This window comes from Neophocaena asiaeorientalis, unplaced genomic scaffold (genome assembly GCF_003031525.2).
Source record: "Neophocaena asiaeorientalis asiaeorientalis breed wild unplaced genomic scaffold, Neophocaena_asiaeorientalis_V1.1 scaffold7, whole genome shotgun sequence".
Classification (NCBI taxonomy): Eukaryota; Metazoa; Chordata; class Mammalia; order Artiodactyla; family Phocoenidae; genus Neophocaena; species Neophocaena asiaeorientalis.
This window is the reverse complement of record NW_020185337.1, coordinates 9,469,628-9,488,105: the sequence shown is the minus strand read 5'-3', so window position 1 is coordinate 9,488,105 and position 18,478 is coordinate 9,469,628. Positions and strand designations below refer to the sequence as shown.

Genomic DNA, 18,478 nt, shown 5'->3' with positions numbered 1-18,478 from the left:
CCGTTGCGGAGCACAGGCTCCGGACGCGCAGGCTCAGTGGCCATGGCTCACGGGCCTAGCCGCTCTGCGCCATGTGGGATCTTCCCGGACCATGTCCCCTGCATCGGCAGGTGGACTCTCAGCCACTGTGCCACCAGGGAAGCCCCAAAGTCTGCACTTCTGTGCAATGTGAAAATTATGCCAGCTAATATAACTCATTTGTGCAAAATCATGTAGTACAATAAGAGAAAGCAGTACTTTTAATGTCTATGTTACTGTATCATTTAAATTGGCAACTTAAATAGATGTTAATTATTGTAATCACATATAAGTCAGACTTGATGATACTGACTACAGTATGACGGCTAACCAGGTACCTTGTTTGATAGTCCCGGCCCCAAAATATCAATAGCCATATATATGATGGGAGTTCATACCCTAGTACCTAGTAAATGTCTGTGTATTTTTTTAGAAATGTTTCAGTTTTAATGATATACTGGATATAACTATTTGTTTCCTTTTTATAGCACAACCCTGATGAAAAAAAGCAGTTACCTGTACTATAAAGGGTACAGAGTACCAAGGATACGTTTATAGTGACGAAAATGATTTAGCCTCTAAATTACACATTGAAATATTAAGTAATTGAAAAAATCAGCCATAAACGGGAAGGTAATTAACAAAAGCCTGACAAGCAACTACAAAGCCCTTTACAAAATACTGACTAATCTTTCTTTTTATAGATGTCATCCTTTCCTTTCTCCAATTACATCATGCAAAGTCAGTTATTTTTAAAAGATAAGAGAACTTAACACTGGTGAACTGATACCCATCTTTGCATATAATTTTCCGGAAAAATTGTATGGATTTCTCAAACGGCCATACTTCTTAAAGCAGTAAAATACATAAAGTGCTTTTCTTTCCCTTGTCAGAAGTAGAAGAGAACGAGAAAGGTGTCCTTTATGTTTCCTCCTTCAGTTATCAAATATCTTATCCCAATTCACACCCCTTCCTGCAAGCCTCTAAATCCTCTGTGAGACCAGCATATTTAAAATTGGTTTCTTATTGCACTAGACTCTCAGCTTAGTGAAGGCGGAGGCCATGTGTTTGTTTGCCATTGAATACACAGAAAAAGATATTTCATGAATAAATACTTTGACATGGAAATAAAAATATAATATAGAAATATAACATGGTATCAAAATTAGGGTACTCTGAATTTTATTTTAGTTTTTGGCCTTCTAAAAAATGATTTCAATTTTCTATTTTAGCTATTGTAAAATGAAAACAAAGTTTGCTATTTGCCTCTTTTCAATAATCTGTTATCTGACAAAGTTATGCCCTAATATTTCACTTTCTGGTTTTCTGGTCAGACTTATATCTCAGTAATTTTTCTGCATTTGGTGCAAATATTTTAAGATGGCTGCTGCCTGAACTGTTCCACGATCCTGGTTCTTACGCTGTCTCCCTCATCACTCCTTTCTCTTTCACTTGTTTGCCTTTTTTATCCAGCTTCATAAAGAAGGGATAATTTTACAGATTGGTCCTCAATTTTCTGATATTTCCTTCCACATCAGTAACTTTGGAGGCCTGTTTGACTCTTAGTAGATTCGGCTGTGACTTTTAATTCAAAGCCTCTGTCACCAGACCCGATTTTGTCCCCAGTCTCCAGGGTTCCATTTCCAAATCCTGCCTGGGCACTTCCAGAGTGATGTGTGTACTCAAACTCATGTCTGTCATTGAACTCTTTTCTCCCTGAAACGGATGAAGTTTTTCCGTAAGTGTTCTCATCCTCCTAGGTACTGAGGTTTGAACCGTCCAAATCCACTTTTGTTCCCTTTGCCCCACTGATACCATAGTTGTAAGCCCAGCTCTTTGGAATAGCTCCCTTTTCCTTTATTTATTTTTTGCTGTACGCGGGCCTCTCACTGTTGTGGCCTCTCCCGTTGCGGAGAACAGGCCCCGGACGCACAGGCTCAGCGGCCATGGCTCACGGGCCCAGCTGCTCCACGGCTTGTGGGATCTTCCCGGACCGGGGCACGAACCCATGTCCCCTGCATCAGCAGGCGGACTCTCAACCACTGCGCCACCAGGGAAGCCTCCTTTTCCTTTTATTATTAACACTAACATTGTTCCGATCTAGTCACCTCAACTTTGAAATAGTTAAGTTCCTAAATTATACCCCAACTAATCCTTTGTTCTTTCTCCAAGCATTTTCTTGGGGAAAGTATTTGCTGTTTCTCAGACACTGCTTTTATGATGTTACTCCTCTGCTCACCAATGGCAGGTTATGCTTCAAAGTTGATAGAACAAGAATCATGTCGTCACAGTGCTGCTGAGGGCTCTTTTTTGTATGTCTAAACATTTCTTTGTATTTTTTATATTAACATGTCATATTTTTTCTCCCAAACTGCCAATTATTATCAGACACACAACTTTTTTTCACATTGGGAACATGAAATATGAGATGCTGAAATGAGTTGCTCAGAAATGACAATAATTACAGCCACAGGAAGAGCTCTAAGCTAATGGCTCTTAGCGAGTGTGCTGCCAGAAGCACAAAGCAGAGGGGAATTTTAAAGATGAAATTCATCTCAAACATTCATCATGGCAAATATACACAGCTTCGGTAGAAAATGATATACCCGAACCCTATATAGTGGTATTCCTCAAGGACCCATAAAATGCCACGCTAATTCCCAACTTTGTACTTTAAAAAGTTCTGTATGGTTTTTTAAAGCTAAACAGAAAGCAGTGGGGAGACACTCTGGAACCCGTGATATTAGATCTGAAGAATTATCTAATAATTTAAAGCAGATGATGGGAGATAATTTTCTTGTATACAATTTAGATGGTTTCGTAGAGGCATGCAAAAACCTGCTCTGATCCCATATTCAGTGACTTGCCTGTGGTTAACATTAGGATAAGGCAAAAATGTGGATAAAGGATAAGAGTTCCACCATGTGGTTTGCTCCTTAGATGAAAACAGAGACATAAATTCTAATTTAATATTAAGTCTTTCCAGGGCAGCCTGAAACTATATTTGGCTTAAAATGTATTAGTTTTATTATTTTTTTCTTTCCTTTCTTATTCTACAGGATTTCAGTTTTACCTCCACAATTCTTTCCTGTTAGCCAGACTTATCACATATCATAGTTTCAAATATAACTTGTATATATATAGATAGATAGATAAAGTGATCTCAGAGTCTAAGATTTTAGAGCTAAAAGAAAGTTCCAAATAAATATTTCTAACTCATGAAACTGTCATTAGGTTTCTAATGCTTACTGCTCTTCCAGACTTCCTTATTATAACAATGAACAGTAAAGAAAGTTCTGTGATGCAGATTGCTTGATTTCTGTCAGCTCCCCCCAACCCCCTGCCAACACTTTGGGATCACTTACTAATCCTTGGTCTGAAATGAGTCTTCTTCCTTAATGAGAATCAACTACCAAATGAGATACATCTACTTGGATTTCTTCCTTCTTTGAAATGTTCTGGTGAATAACAAACCCAAATTGAAACCAGACTATCATTTTATCATCCAAAATCAGAAGTGGAAACAGGAATCAAAGACCCCAATACATATAAACTAGATCCTCAAAAGACATCACTTGGCATTAAAGTGCTTCAAAACTTTTCAAGATAAAAGAAGTTTAGTATTTTATTTTCAACATAAAGGAACCATCGACCAATATAAAACAGTGATCTTTTTCTAGATAGGCTATCAAATTCCTTTATTTGTAAGGCAGAAGCTAAGGAGGAGAGATTCATGACATGATTTCTACCCAGCAGAAGCCTAGGCGAGCCAGGAGACTCTTTGTCTGCTCAGATACAATACAATTTTTCACATTATCAAACGCATAACTTCTTGGAGTAAATTGAGGTTAACAGAGTAGCACAAAACTATTTTATTTGCTTTGACTTTCATGGCCTAATAATAATGTAAAAATCTTTTTTTGTAATTTTATGGATATTTAACAGAACGAACTAAAGTATAAGTTTAGCTATTAGTGTTGTTCTGTTAAAAACAAAAAAGCATCATGCTGTTTAAAAAAACAAAAATTCAAGCACTGGAATCACAGGTTGTGGAAAGTTCAAGAGCCTGAGAACCAGGCAGACATTGGTTTGAATCCAGGCTCCATTACTTCACTAACTCTGTGACCTTAGGTTTTAACCTCACTGCCCTGAGTCTGTCTAGCTTCATATGTAAAACTGGGATAATCATAGCACCTATGTCAAAAAGTTGTTTTGAGGGTTAGCGATAACATAAATAACCTAGAAAATTTCCTTAAAGTAAGTGATAGTTAATAATTACAAATTTTTGTTGGTCAAAAGGTACAATTAGTTAATACATATAAATGACTTAGAATGATGCCTAACACATAAGTGTTAGCTGCTGCCATCGTCACCGTTAAGTGGTAAAGGGGAGCTGACAGAACATAGAAAAGAAGCAAAATTAATCCTACACCTATACTCCTCAAGGATAGGAGGAGAATTTCTGTCTGCAATAGACTTTATAAACACAAAGAAGTCCACTTGATAAGATACACAGATAGGCATGGTCTGTAAAGGCACCATTACTACCTTGGATTTTGCAGCTTGATGTTGGATACTAAGCAAAATATTGAGAAGGGTTTGATAAGGACTCATCAAGAGATGGCTCCCCTTTAGAAAGAGCAGGAAGTGCTTTAATTAAGTCCTTTGATGTCTTCTGATTCCTGCTTTCACCTCTGGAGCCAACCACAAGCCCAGGAGCCTGATAGGCAGAGCAGAGGGCCAGCCCCCAGAGAGAGACAGACTCTGCAGGCTGCCTGCAGGAGGAACAGGGTGGGAGAACTGGAACCTTTATCCTAAGGTTGAAAATAATATCACACAAAAAGGAAAAAAAAACTTAAATATATGTTCTCAATAAACAATTGTTCCAAAAAGAGTTAAAGAGTTCTGGGAAGATTTATGAGTTGTTCTTTGAGTACCTTTGAGGAAATCCATAATTTTTGTGCCGTGTTAAAATAAAGCACTAAAGAACATTTCTGATGATTTACTCCGAAATGTATAATATTCTAAGTTAAACACTTTTTTTTTTTTTTGTGGTACGCGGGCCTCTCACTGCTGTGGCCTCTCCCGTTGCGGAGCACAGGCTCCGGACGCGCAGGCTCAGCGGCCATGGCTCACGGGCCCAGCCGCTCCGCGACATGTGGGATCTTCCCGTACCGGGGCACGAACCCACGTCCCCTGCATCGGCAGGCGGACTCTCAACCACTGCGCCACCAGGGAAGCCCTAAACATATTTTTTAATTAAAACTTTTACTTCTCTTTTCTTTTTTTTCCTTAGAGGGTAAATTTGTGAGATTTGAACTGGAAAATCCCATATTTTAGTCCTGCTGTTTCTCTGCAGGACTAACCTAAGATTTAAGCATGGTAGTAAGATGTCACTGGTCTGCTTAGAAAGAAAAACTTCTTCCAAGTGCCTTGAAAAGGACATGCACTCCTATCATTGGAATAAACAAGCTTAAAAGCAGCTGCTGATGAGCACAGTATATTGACTGGAACTAATAATGTTAAAGCAGAGGAAGTTCCAAAATATATCCTTTCATGTAAGTGACTGAATGGGTGGATAAAGAGAACTCACTATAAGTGAAGTAAACACTGAGGTGGTCTTGGTAATACTACTTGCACTGTTGAAATGTGCTGATACTTTTGGCTATAGGACCTGGAAGCACACAGTAGGTACTCAATATATATTTGCTGAATGAGTGGGTTAACATAATTACAATTATATGCAGGTTTACTTATTCTGTTGAATATACCATATGTTGTACATTTAATATGTTGTCTATACTATAATTATTGGTCAATAAACCTGACTAAAACAGAGATCTGTTAACAGAGATGCATCACTGCATTAATGCTAATTAATCTTTCTTTTGAGGAATAACAGGAACATAGTGAAAGGCATCTACTGCAAAATGTCTGTTGACTATTAAGATTTAGATTCCACCAGATTAGTATTCTTTCCTGAGGAAAAAATAGCCTCTTCCTAATCTTCCACTGGGAAGATTAATATCTCTTAAATGATATCACTACCCTGGAAAAGTTAATGATGGCAAACTGTGGCTATAACATATGAAACATCTAGAATCTGGATAAAGCACAGAATATCCATTGAGCTTCTGAGTATTTTAAAATATATCAATATATTTACTTAAGTAAGTTCTTACTTAAACCATGAGATGGTAGGAATAATTGTACACTTTAAATTTACCTAAGTATATACTCTATTTACGTGAGCGTACGGACACTTTTACTTTACTTTTGCCTACAGAGTTAGGTATTCTGCATTCATAGATGTGACCTGTATTAAGCCCAAGTAAATATTAAATCATGCTGTTCAGATAGTAACTTTTGGAAAGGGCCACATTCTTGCTTCATTTTACCCAAGTGCAGTTTTTAAAGGTAAAAATTTTATCAATTTAAACTTGCCACAATATCTAGTTTCCACTGCTACCTTCCCCCTTTACTTATTTTATTGATATTATAATGTTTACGCATCCATCTCTCTAACCAGACTGCAACTTCTTCTTAGGTCTTTAATGCATTTTGGAATCCCGAGTGCCCTGTGCAGAGCAGGTACTTAGTAAATGTTTATGGAAGTGAACTTTGCACTTTCCTCCTCCAACTACATTTTTTTGTAAGTTTCCATTCAGTTTGGGGTCCTTTTGTAAGAACCAGAGTCATTTTTTCTATCTTCATTCACCTCATGAATCTTTTGTCTTTTATAGAAATGTATTCTTCAAGGGTAACTGAATACCAAATAGTATCTTAAAAAACAACAATAAAAAACCTCATAGCTTATTCATTAATTATTATAGGCATGAAAAAATACTGGGGTTGACATAAATACCAATATACCAATGTGTAAGTATCTTTTATCATAGACACCAAAATTTGAATAATTGACAGAAACAACCTCACTAAAAGAGCCAAAAAACTCACTTAGCAATGTGAGCTACCGAAAGATGTTTATTAAAGTAGTTCACAGCTTCAACTATGTTTTCAGGGTAAGGGGGAAATTCTCTCAAGTTTTTTCTTGCATTTTTTCAAAGCAACTAGAAAATATAATAATATCTTTCATTCTCAGCAGTATGTTATGATTTACACATCTAAATCTTAGAAATTTATTCTTAGGGTTACCTACAAGACGCCAAGTAATTACTTGGCAAACAGCATTAGCACAAAGGCTCGAGGCTCTTACCATCAAATCCATCTTCCTCTGACCCCAGTTCATCATCTGAGCAGATGTTGAGGACATTTACCAGCATCTCAGTCACTAAAGAGAAAAAGGAAAGAAAGAAAGAAAGGAAAAAAAAGTCTACATTTTCTACTATAACCTTAATTATTACCCTGGCACTGTTAATGACCAGGCTTAGCAATAACAATCTTACCTATATTGAAGATGGAATTTCCTGTAAGTAGTTTCTATAAAATTCAGACCATAAAAGATAACAGGCTTTGTATTTCTATGCAGACTTTATATTTTTAAAATCATTAGCTCATGCCTACAAAATCTAATGGTAACATTTACCAGCTATAGGTCAATAGACAGTGGACAAAAGAAAAATGTGGATATGAATATACTATAATCTATGAAGGAGAAAATGGTTACTTTTGAATTTTTATTTATTTGTACAATGATGCTGCTAGATTTAGACCAGATTACAAACTTTATGTTCATAGGGATCGAGTGAATGCTAGATCTCTTTCTTAAATGTTTTAGTCCCCCAGAGAACCCAGAATAGTGATAGAAATGTGGTTTTGTGTTTAAGAAAAACTGATGATTTATGAACTAATATATTTGAGGTAGTTGTGAGAATACTGATTTTAAAAAATGAATGTGTTGATATATATATACACATACATATACATATATACACATATACAACATTAAGCTTCATTTTCAAAAAGGTTTTACAAATGAAGCTCAGGTAAGTTTAATGAGAAATTTACTTGAGTAAATAGATTATAAGAGGGCTGTATAAAAGCATTATACACAGAAAATTAGTACTGCAACACTTTATACTAAGTTACACGTTATTTGCATTGAACGTTTTAAAAAGTTAGGTTGGGTTCTATCACGAATGTGAAAAGAAGCCTGTCCACTATTTCTTCAAGAGTTACTTTTTAAAATCAGTGTTCTTCTAGCATTGAAGATATATGATAAAGGGTAAAACTTCATTGGAGCCAACGTTAACTCAGAGCTTCAGTTTAATTATCAAAAGTAAATTATGTACACACTGTTATATTTAAAATGGATAACCAGCAAGGACCTACTGTATCGCACAGAGAACTCTGCCTCAATGCTATGTGGCAGCCTGGATGGGAGGGGAGTTTGGGGGAGAATGGATGCATGCACATCTGTGGCTGAGTCCCTTCGCCTGTGTACCTGAAACTATCACAACATTGTTAACTGGCTATACTCCAGTATAAAGTTAAAAAAAAAGAGAAAAAAACGTAAATTATGTACACGAATATATTAATACATTCTTTTATAACAGATGTTCAAAATCTGAATAATTAATGGAAACAACCAAAATGAAGGGTGTTCAAGGGTAGTTGTCAGGATTCTCAGTGCTTCTGTGTCCATGTTGTGATCTGATGGGTGCAAGGAAGTGGTGACATGGAGTAGTACTGGGAACATTTATCAGAAAGTATTAAAATTTACTTTTGACTTATTCTGGTGTTGAAAGGGAAGACTTCTTTGCTAACAATTCATAGATTCTCGGGTTTAATTGTTTATAGAATATTTAAAGAAAAAACACATTGACTGTAGGAAAATAAATACTACACATATTAATATATTACACGTATGTATTAATATAAACAAACAAATGTTTCAGAAGAATGTACAGCTTTTCTCTAAAATCCCCCCATAAGACATCATTTTTCTGAAACACGTGCAAGCTCTTATGTTTACTACAATGCACGTTCACCTTCTCTGTGATGCTCAAGATGTTGCATGAGGAATGATCCAGATTATCACCATTAAACCTCCTGAACTGAAAACTCAAGTTCAGTGGGTGCAGGCCTTTCCTCCAAATTTTTGCTGAGGTTTAGGTCAAAATATAAAAACCAAATAAAGGGAGAAGGAAGGAAAGAAGGATAAGGCCAATTCTTCTGTAAACCTGGGGCATGCTAATAAATAATTTTTAAATGTAAATTTGTCTCACCTTATACTAATGGCCACTATATTTAAAATGAACTATTTTTTTGTTATTGTACATGTTGTGTTTCAAAATACTGTAGCCACTAATCACTTTCGTACAATGATTATTATTAACATCAGAAATGTGAGGAAAGCATGGTTATCGCAAACTTTTAATTTGACCAGTAGTCTATAAAATAAAATTATACTTTTGAATTATAATGCGAAGGGGTAAGAAAAGAAGGTAGCCATTATAGCTTGAAGCCAATCAAAACTATGAATCTGTTATTTTTTAAAGGGTTGGATTATTCTAATGAGGTTATATAAATTATCCTAATATTCCTCACTTCTTTTATTTCCCCTTAATTCCACTCATTGCATGTTGTTAACAGCATATACAGTGACATACTTTCAAATCACTGCTCCTACGGTGAAGCTTGTGAGTTTTACTGGTTAGGCCGAAGTGTTTCTCTTTCTGACTGTTTCATGGTAAAAAAGGCCACATTACCTCTCCTTCCTTCCCATACCATTTCATTAAGAACATCTCAGGATTCCACAACATACCTTTTTCCCCAACAAATGGCAGGGACCAAGTGAAAACATCCATGAAATTTGGAAGCCAGTATGGATGAGGAGAACAGTTGAATTGCCTGATATTCATGACATTGTTCTCATACTTCAATACTGCAGCTGAAGAAAACAAAAAGAAGGACATTAGATTCACAAGCACATATTTCTGCTTCTACACATGGCTTGAGTTGATCAAGAAAATTCAACTAGGGGCTTCCCTGGTGGCGCAGTGGTTGAGAGTCCGCCTGCCGATGCAGGGGACACGGGTTCGTGCCCCGGTCCGGGAAGATCCCACATGCCGCGGAGCGGCTGGGCCCGTGAACCATGGCCGCTGAGCCTGCGCGTCCGGAGCCTGTGCTCCGCAACGGGAGAGGCCACAACAGTGAGAGGCCCGCGTACCACAAAAAAAAAAAAAAAAAAAGAAAATTCAACTATATATTTGACTTAAGTTCCAAAACATGAAGGCAAACAGCTTCACTGGTCATGAATGTTTATTTAGTTATGGATTTAAACTTCATTCAGTGTAGTATCTAACTGCACAATGTATAAATACTATACATGAAATGGCATTATAGTTTGGCAAATATTTATATAAGATAGTTAATCAAATGTCAGGAATTGGATCAAGCCCCTTTTGCAGCCAAGAACATTTTAGTCTTTTTTTTTTTTTTTCCTGTGGGCCTCTCACTGTTGTGGCCTCTCCCGTTGCGAAGCACAGGCTCCGGACGCGCAGGCTCAGCGGCCATGGCTCACGGGCCCAGCCGCTCCGCGGCATGTGGGATCTTCCCGGACCGGGGCACGAACCCGTGTCCCCTGCATCGGGAGGCAGACTCTCAACCACTGCGCCACCAGGGAAGCCCCCCATTTTAGTCTTATTTAATACCTGGTGACACGAATAAAAGTGGCATAGCTAAGTTAGTGTGATATAATTTAATAATATCCTTAAATATTTGAACAGAATTTATATCTATTGTTTTTAAAGCACACTTTTTTCCAGTACAACTCACAACAGTTGTACAAAATAGTTTAAATTAGACTGCACTCCTGACTTAATAAAGTAAAATGTTTGGACTGAATCCTGCCTTAAATAATATGCCAATGTTGACTCCACCCTTGACTTCTGAAAAGGATGCACCATCCTCAAAAATGGGAAAATCAATCTGCCTGCTTCACTCTGCTTTGCCTGGTATCTGTAGGTTGGACACACACTCACATGGGATGTTACGCTTGCAGAGATGTTAAGAGCATGGCTAGTCTCACTTCTAACCAGGTTCAGAACCTCATCTATAGCAATCGGGACACAGGGTGAGCAGGTGTCCGTGAATACTTTCAATGAAGCAAAAGCTACCTGTTTTAATAGGGTCATCTCCTCTACGGATAGACGATTTTAAGTTGTAGGAAATTCTCAGGGGGAATTTAAACCTTCTTTACTACTTACTGATCCTAGTTCTGCCTTCTGGAAAAATACAGATCAAGTATACTTCTGTTTCTAAATGACAGTCCTTTAAATATTAAGAACAATACTCTCACACTGTACCTTGCTGAGTTTTGGCAAGATTTTACTGTTATTATCCTATCATAGCATGATTAGCATTATATTAGCAGAAACTATTGAACAGATCCTAGATGCTGTCAAATGAGCTTTTCTTGGTTTTGTTTGGCGGTTTAAAATATAGAAAAATTAATCATCTCATGACTTTTTAATTTTTGGACTGACTTTTGTATGTGGAAGATGTTATAGCATGTGATTGCTATGCATAAAGATATCCCTTAAAAATATATATTTTTTTGAAAAGCTCCTGGGAGTTTACTGGGTTTGAGCTTTGCACGAATGTCTGCACTAATATCTTACTCAACTACTTATCGACATCTTTAACATAACGTTGCTTTCATAACTCTGCGTTTTCCTTCCACCTGGAATGTTTTCTCAGAAACTCTGAATTTCCAAATTCTTCCCATCCTTTGGTGCCCAGCCCAAACACTATCCCCTCTGTGAAATCGTTTCTGATTTCCTCTGGTGGATGTCTCTCCTCTGAATTCCAAAAGCCCTTGACTTACAGCTGTATTTGCATTTATTATTCAATTTTGATCACAGCTATTCTAAGTGTATATGTATATATCCAATGTCTCCCTACGGCTGTAAGGACAAGTACCATACAGCAGGCTCTCTATCTTTATGTTCCATATACCACCTTCTTAGCACAGATGCTCAGAAGCTAAGGATACATCTTGGTATTTTCCCTATAATCTTTTTCAAGAAAATTCTTCCTAATGCCTTTGACCCTTCCTCACATGAGACCGCTTCTAGAGCCTTTCCCCCATCTTGCTTATCCTATTCTGGATGTATTCCACAGCAGCAATGCTACTGTTAAAGTGTGGCTCAGAACTAACAGAATCTTGGTGGGGTCGATCAGTGCAGAGCACGGGAAGGATGTATAGTTTTCTGTGATTTGCATACTACATACATCATATTGCAGCTGAATAATAAAGTGGATGTTTTCAGCAGCTTGAAGTTAACAAAAATCATACTTGAGAACAGTGAGGTTTTTTCCTTTGAATCATATTTCAGGCTGACCAACCCAGTTCCAGGGAACAGAATCACAGATGGTTTGGGGACAGGAATTGCAGATAATGCAATCCACACTGATATGGAGGGAGTTAACTGTCTTCTTCCCATGGAATGCTGAATCCCGCATACAATTCTGTAAACCTGTTCATCTTTGCATTATCCTATCATTTATGTGATATGTCATTTGGCCTAAGGATACATTCACATAGTATCAGAAACATGCAAAATGAAAAACTCATGGCAAATTACAATACCAATACTTGGGATCTGCCAGATGGGAAAGGTGAAGTACTTCCCGCTTTTGCTAACTGCTCCCTGAGCACCGGCTTCATGGAAAAGGTCTTTACCATTTTTGAATACTGCATATTATTAGCAGAAATGGATCCTCCCATCTTCAAAAGGATCTCTTAAGTTTCTAAGTCATCTTTTTGAAGAGTAATTTCTCCTCTAAGTCCACTCCCCCACTTTTCATTAGTGTTAGGTTGGTACAGTAGGAAGAAGGAAAGTAAGTGTTATAACTGACAGTACCCCAGATGAAAGAGAGAGGCTTTCTATAATATGTCACTTAATCCTTACCACAAATCTGAGAAACAGATGTGACTGCCCTCATGTTATAAACTAAGGATTTGAGGTCAAGAAATGAAGTGACTTTCTTAGGATCATGCAACCAGGAACTAACTGGAAGATATCACTCCTATTCAAACTCAGCTTCTACTGACACCAAATCCATTCCCTTTCCACCACACCCTCTCTCTCTCCTAAATTATAAATGTATGAATTCTAGTCCCAGCTGTTATACTAATTTAACTTTGAATATGGTATTCATAATTAAAGAGGTTTTAGCTTTTTGCCAAAATACATGTTTGAGAAAAGTGAAATACGATGCACATTCACAAGTGTGGATAAGGCTTGTCCACAATAGATAAAGCAGAAGCTCTGTTTTGTAGCTGGTGAGACAAAGCATTTATTCATTCAACATTGGCTCAACCTAATTTATCTGCGTGCCTACTGATAAAGCAGATACTGTTTACAGATTTTTTTGTTTGTTTATTAACAACAGAAATAATACCAGTTAACAGCAGCTACGTTTTCTAAGCATCTGCTCTATACCAGGCACTATATTTGGTCTTTTATAATCACAAATCTTTGCAATCTCTCTCAAAAGTGATTCTTACTTGCATTTTCAAAATAAGCAGAGAGGTTATTTGCCCAAGGGCACACACGAGAAGCAGCAAACTTCAGTTTGGGTTTGAACCTGAAGTGCCTCAACTTTCCAGTATTCCACAATATTCTCACCCTTCTCCTTCCACATTTATTCTTTTTTTAAAAAAAGGAGCACTGGACTGGAAGGCCAGGCGCCCAGACCGAGAGATGGATTCTGTCATGAATTATAAGACACATGGTCACTTGATGTCTCTATGTCTAAATTACCTCACCTCACTACATGGCTTTATCCAGATAACTTACACGACCTCTTCCAGACCCAAATGATGTTCACAAACTTCTGCAGCAAAGATCTCATCATTAACACAAAGACTGACGAATATTCTCAGTAATTCTAAGAGGCTATTAATAGAACTTTATTCTTATTTTTTGCCTGGAGGGGTAGGATAGGAAGGGTGGGAGGGAGGGAGACGCAAGAGGGAAGAGGTATGGGGACACGTGTATGTGTATGGCTGATTCACTTTGTTATAAAGCAGAAAGTAACACACCATTGTAAAGCAATTATACTCCAATAAACATGTTAAAATAAATAAATAGCTTTCATTTAAAAATGCAAGTGCAATAATATATATTCTTTTTTCTTCAGCCACATAAAATACTCATGCAAATATACTTCTCGAATAATCTTACATTAATGTATGAATTTTTATTTTTTGCATAATAAATATATATGTTGCAAAAATACATGAAAAACATTAAACCAGAACAGTCCCAAATACTCCGTCACGAAATTCACAGTTAACGTTTCATCTTCCACCCCTGCCACCTTCCTCTGACTGCCGCTGGAATTACAGAACTCAACTGAGCCCTAACAGGGTGCTCTCCTCTGAAGTACTTGAAAGATGTTTATCTCCAGTGCATATAAATAATACAAATGGTTGTACTTCAAGAATCACTCGAGACCACCTCCTGAGACCTTGTCTGAGAAATAGAGAGAGGAAAAAAGAACAAAGTCTACCATCAAGGAACTCCTCTATTCCGCTGGCAATACACATGACCTCATGTCCTTTACCAATTGTATCAGAGGCCCGGAGAGGGATTATGACACATATACGGGCCTGAGGTTATGAACCATTGTTCAGAGCAGACCAGACAGCACAGAAACAAATGCTCTTTTGTTGCACACACAGGGATGAAGGATAGCCAGAAGAAATTTGGTATAATAGAAAGAATATTAATCCCCATGAATCTGGAGACCTGACTGCCAGTTCTTTCTCTGATGTCAAAATTATGGTTGCAAAATTATGCAATTAGTTGGTCCCATCATGCTTATGTAAAAGATATAAAAGTCAGTGATAAAGAGACTGCTCCTACTAGGAAACAGGGAAGGGGTACTGGACCTCTATTATTTCTAACGATACCACAAGGCCATCTGAATATAGTGAAGCCCGAGAAAGAGAATCTAGATCTTAATTCAATCCTCCGTCTACCAAAGCATGCATAAATTGCTAGGCCATATCCAAATCTGTAAATTAAAGGGGTCTCTCCTACTTTTTAAAATTAAAAATTTTGATGAGACACAAAAACCAATAGTTCACAAAAACTTGATAACATTTTGCAGCATCTTCCTTACAACTGCCATCATCAGGGAAGCTGATGACAGAGCAGTACATGACAAAAATAGAAAGGTCAAAGAGAGCTTCCAGTTTAAGAGAAGTTATCAAAATATTGCTAGCAAGATGCATTGACGAGCTCACCGAACCATGGGCTCAACACATTCCAAGTCGATTTTAAGAGGAACACAGAGCTCTTTTTCTGAAAGTCTTCAGATTAGTAACTGTAATGTTCCCTACATACCTCAGGCATTCTCAACACTACTAGGGCAGTTCTAAGATAGAGGAGAGAAGAGCTCAAAAGAAGGGAAATGATAAATTTTATTCTTTTCACCCTTCTGCTAACGTTTTTATCTCAACTCGAATTGACAATCCACTCCCCACTTCAAAAGATGGGACAGAGGGACAGAAAAGAAACAAAGATGAGAGGAAAGCAAATAGAATCCCTGGAAGCCATCCAGAAAAAGCGCAAAAAAAAAGAAAGCACAATAGGCCCAGGATGTTTTTTCCTTTCAATTCTTCCACCCTCAGATACCCTGGTAGAAAACGTAGCATCAGTGTGTTCTTTTGGCAAAGTCCTACCATCATAGAAGGAGACATGATAGTTTGATGGATAAAATTCTTGAGGTAGGACTATGTACTCATAATGTCCTTTGGCAGAATTTTAAGATTATGTTGGTATGCTGCATGAAAGGGTCTTCTCTCTGGGAGAGATGCTACAGATTTTTAAAAATCTATATGTTCCCATAAAGATTACTTTGGGGAGGGTACAAGTTTCGTTTAAAAACTTGAGAAGATATATATGTACATTCACATATATGCATAGTTATTGTAGTACCTGTTATAGCATCTATAAACACAATCTCTACGATTCCTTCCATTTAGAAATTTGACTTCTCACTCCTGTTTCCTTTTTTTTTCTTCTCAATGTCCTATACTTGCCTGATGGATTCTGTTTTAAGAAGATTCCTTTTTTTTATTGTTAGTGACCTAGGTAAAGGGCATGACCTAGTTCAAAGGAAATTTACCAGTTCATGAGGGTTACTGTATTTGGTGAGCAAGGGCTACGCTTGTAACTCACTTTTACTCTATGGCTCATAAGGTTAGGCTCAAAGTAAGTGTTCAAGGCATTTATGAAGACGGATTTCAAGTCTTCAATTTATAGGTAATTTTCAGGTAATTCTGTCATAATGATATTTTTCAGCATGGGTTTCTTGAGAAATTTAATGTTTAAATTGCTCAATTCAGTACTTACCAGAGTGTATTTCACAGACATATGCTCAGCAACTTCTACACAATGACTGAATTTCAACCAACCTGAAATATCTTAGTATTACTGGATACAAACAGTAGTTATATATAATTTTCTTGAAGGTATGAGCTAATGATTTTGTACTTATTGAAATACACGTGTGTGTGTTTCACGTGTTTCTGCATATAATCCTTTTACGCCCACATCTAACCCTTGTTCCTCCTCTTACCTTGTACATGCCTCTTTCACGGCACCTACAACACCTTCTTTAACTTTGTCACAAGTCTCCTACATAAATGTGGATGATATTATCTTACATGAAGGAAGGTGACTGTACTAGATATATCTATTATCTGAGCCAATCTTATGGTTATGTGTGTGTGTGTGTGTGTGTGTGTGTGTGCGCGCGTGTATGTATGCATGGGTGTGTGTTATGTGTTTCCCTTCTCAATACTGCATTAGTAAATTCTGAATCAGGTATTATTCAAATACAGAATTTTGAGTAAAGTAAGTGGAAGGCAGATGATAGAAGGAATGAGGAAGGCATAGATCTCTCTTCTTTTTTTCTTTTATTGTGCTTTGTACCATACCTGGCACATGGTTGATGCTCAACAGTGTTGGCTGAAGAAAAGATCTAATGAAAGGAAATAGAGAAAAGAAAGACAAGATGGAGAAAGAGAGGAAGGAAAGAAAGAAGGCAGGCAGGCAAAAAAAAAAGAGAAAATAAAGAAAAATTTAAAAACATAAAACATGTAACTTGTCAGGACACTAAAAATGTAACTAACCACATATGAACAGAAGTCTGAAGGGTGCTTGAAAGAATTTGGGAAAAAGGTAATATGTCACTTCAGAGGCTAAACTCTGTTTTAAAATTGTAAGATTCTAAAATAGATAAGAGTGGAAATAATATTATCTCTGTCACATAGTAACTATGTGAGCTCCGGCAAACATTTCTCCTTATTTGAGTCGTACCTTTCAAACTTGTAAAATAGGAATAATTAGGTCATCTTCAAAATATGAAGATCAAATAAAATAATGTATGGGATTAATATTTATAATATATACAATCAGATAAAATTTTGGCACCTGAAAAATGTAAAGTATCATGACTTAGTTTCAAATTCCTTGAGGAAAGAATGGCTATCTATTTTTAATAGTTTTGCCATTTTACAATTCCCACTTAATGTGTCACATCGACATACTAGGATCCAGAGAATTTGGGCCAAAAATTGATCCTTGGGATTAGCCCAAGTCCAGTCAAACACTGTGAATCATTTCTAACATTACAATTTCACATAGAGAATTTGAATTTCTACCATTAAATATTTTTTGCTAAGTCAACAAGAAGGAGTCATCGGCAGTTTTGAGTTCCTTATCAGTTTGAGCTGGTACGTTCCTTTAAGTTCTAATCTATACAATTATAATGTTAAAATAAGGCTTAATCAACCCTAGACTAAATGAGAAAGATTTACCTGAAGCTTTAAGCTACTGGGGGAGGTGGCATGGACATAGGAAACACTGGCTCTCATTCAATACAGCTGATACTTATCAGCTCCAAATGCATAACAAGGGTAAGTGTACCTCGGTGGGAGGTACTCTGAAAAGTAGTGCCTATATCTGTATCTGTTTCAGTGTCTGTATGCGCTTTCACCTTGTACTTGGTATCAAGCCTTAAGCTGCAGTTTGCAATGGTTCTAGGTTGCTATCTCCAAGATATCCTTGGCACTGAGTTAATATAAGCCTATACACTTGATATCTACTTCTTTTCGTGGAAGTAATGTTACTGAGTGTCTTGCAGGTCTAGAACCTCTAGATAATGAATAGCAAGGGATAATCCACTGATTCACATCTTTAACGTTTCATATATGTTATGTGTGTGTATATATATATATATATATATACACATACATATATGTATATACACACACACACACAAATAAATATATATTTCTTGTTTTTCCTCCTGTTAAATGCCTTATTGACAATTAGATTTCTAGAGAAGTTGGTTTCAGTCCAGGGTAAGAATCCTCTAACCATCTGTCAGAAAATGGAATGTAACACAATATGTAAGCCTTAAATGGTCCCGTCCAAGGGGCAGCAGAAGAGCACTGACAAGGAATCTGGATGGA

General features: G+C 37.1%; 1 protein-coding gene across 1 annotated transcript in view; it reads right to left on the bottom strand.

The window, feature by feature from the left end:
- The window catches only part of PPP3CA (protein phosphatase 3 catalytic subunit alpha), a 298,900-nt gene that overhangs the window by 26,883 nt on the left and 253,539 nt on the right, over positions 1–18,478 (bottom strand). Inside the window, exons 9-10 of the mRNA XM_024736041.1 lie at positions 9,746–9,871; positions 7,235–7,309 (exon numbers count right to left, since the gene is read on the bottom strand). Of these exons, the coding sequence (XP_024591809.1) occupies positions 7,235–7,309; positions 9,746–9,871 (201 nt within the window). The remainder of the gene's footprint in view (positions 1–7,234; positions 7,310–9,745; positions 9,872–18,478) is intronic.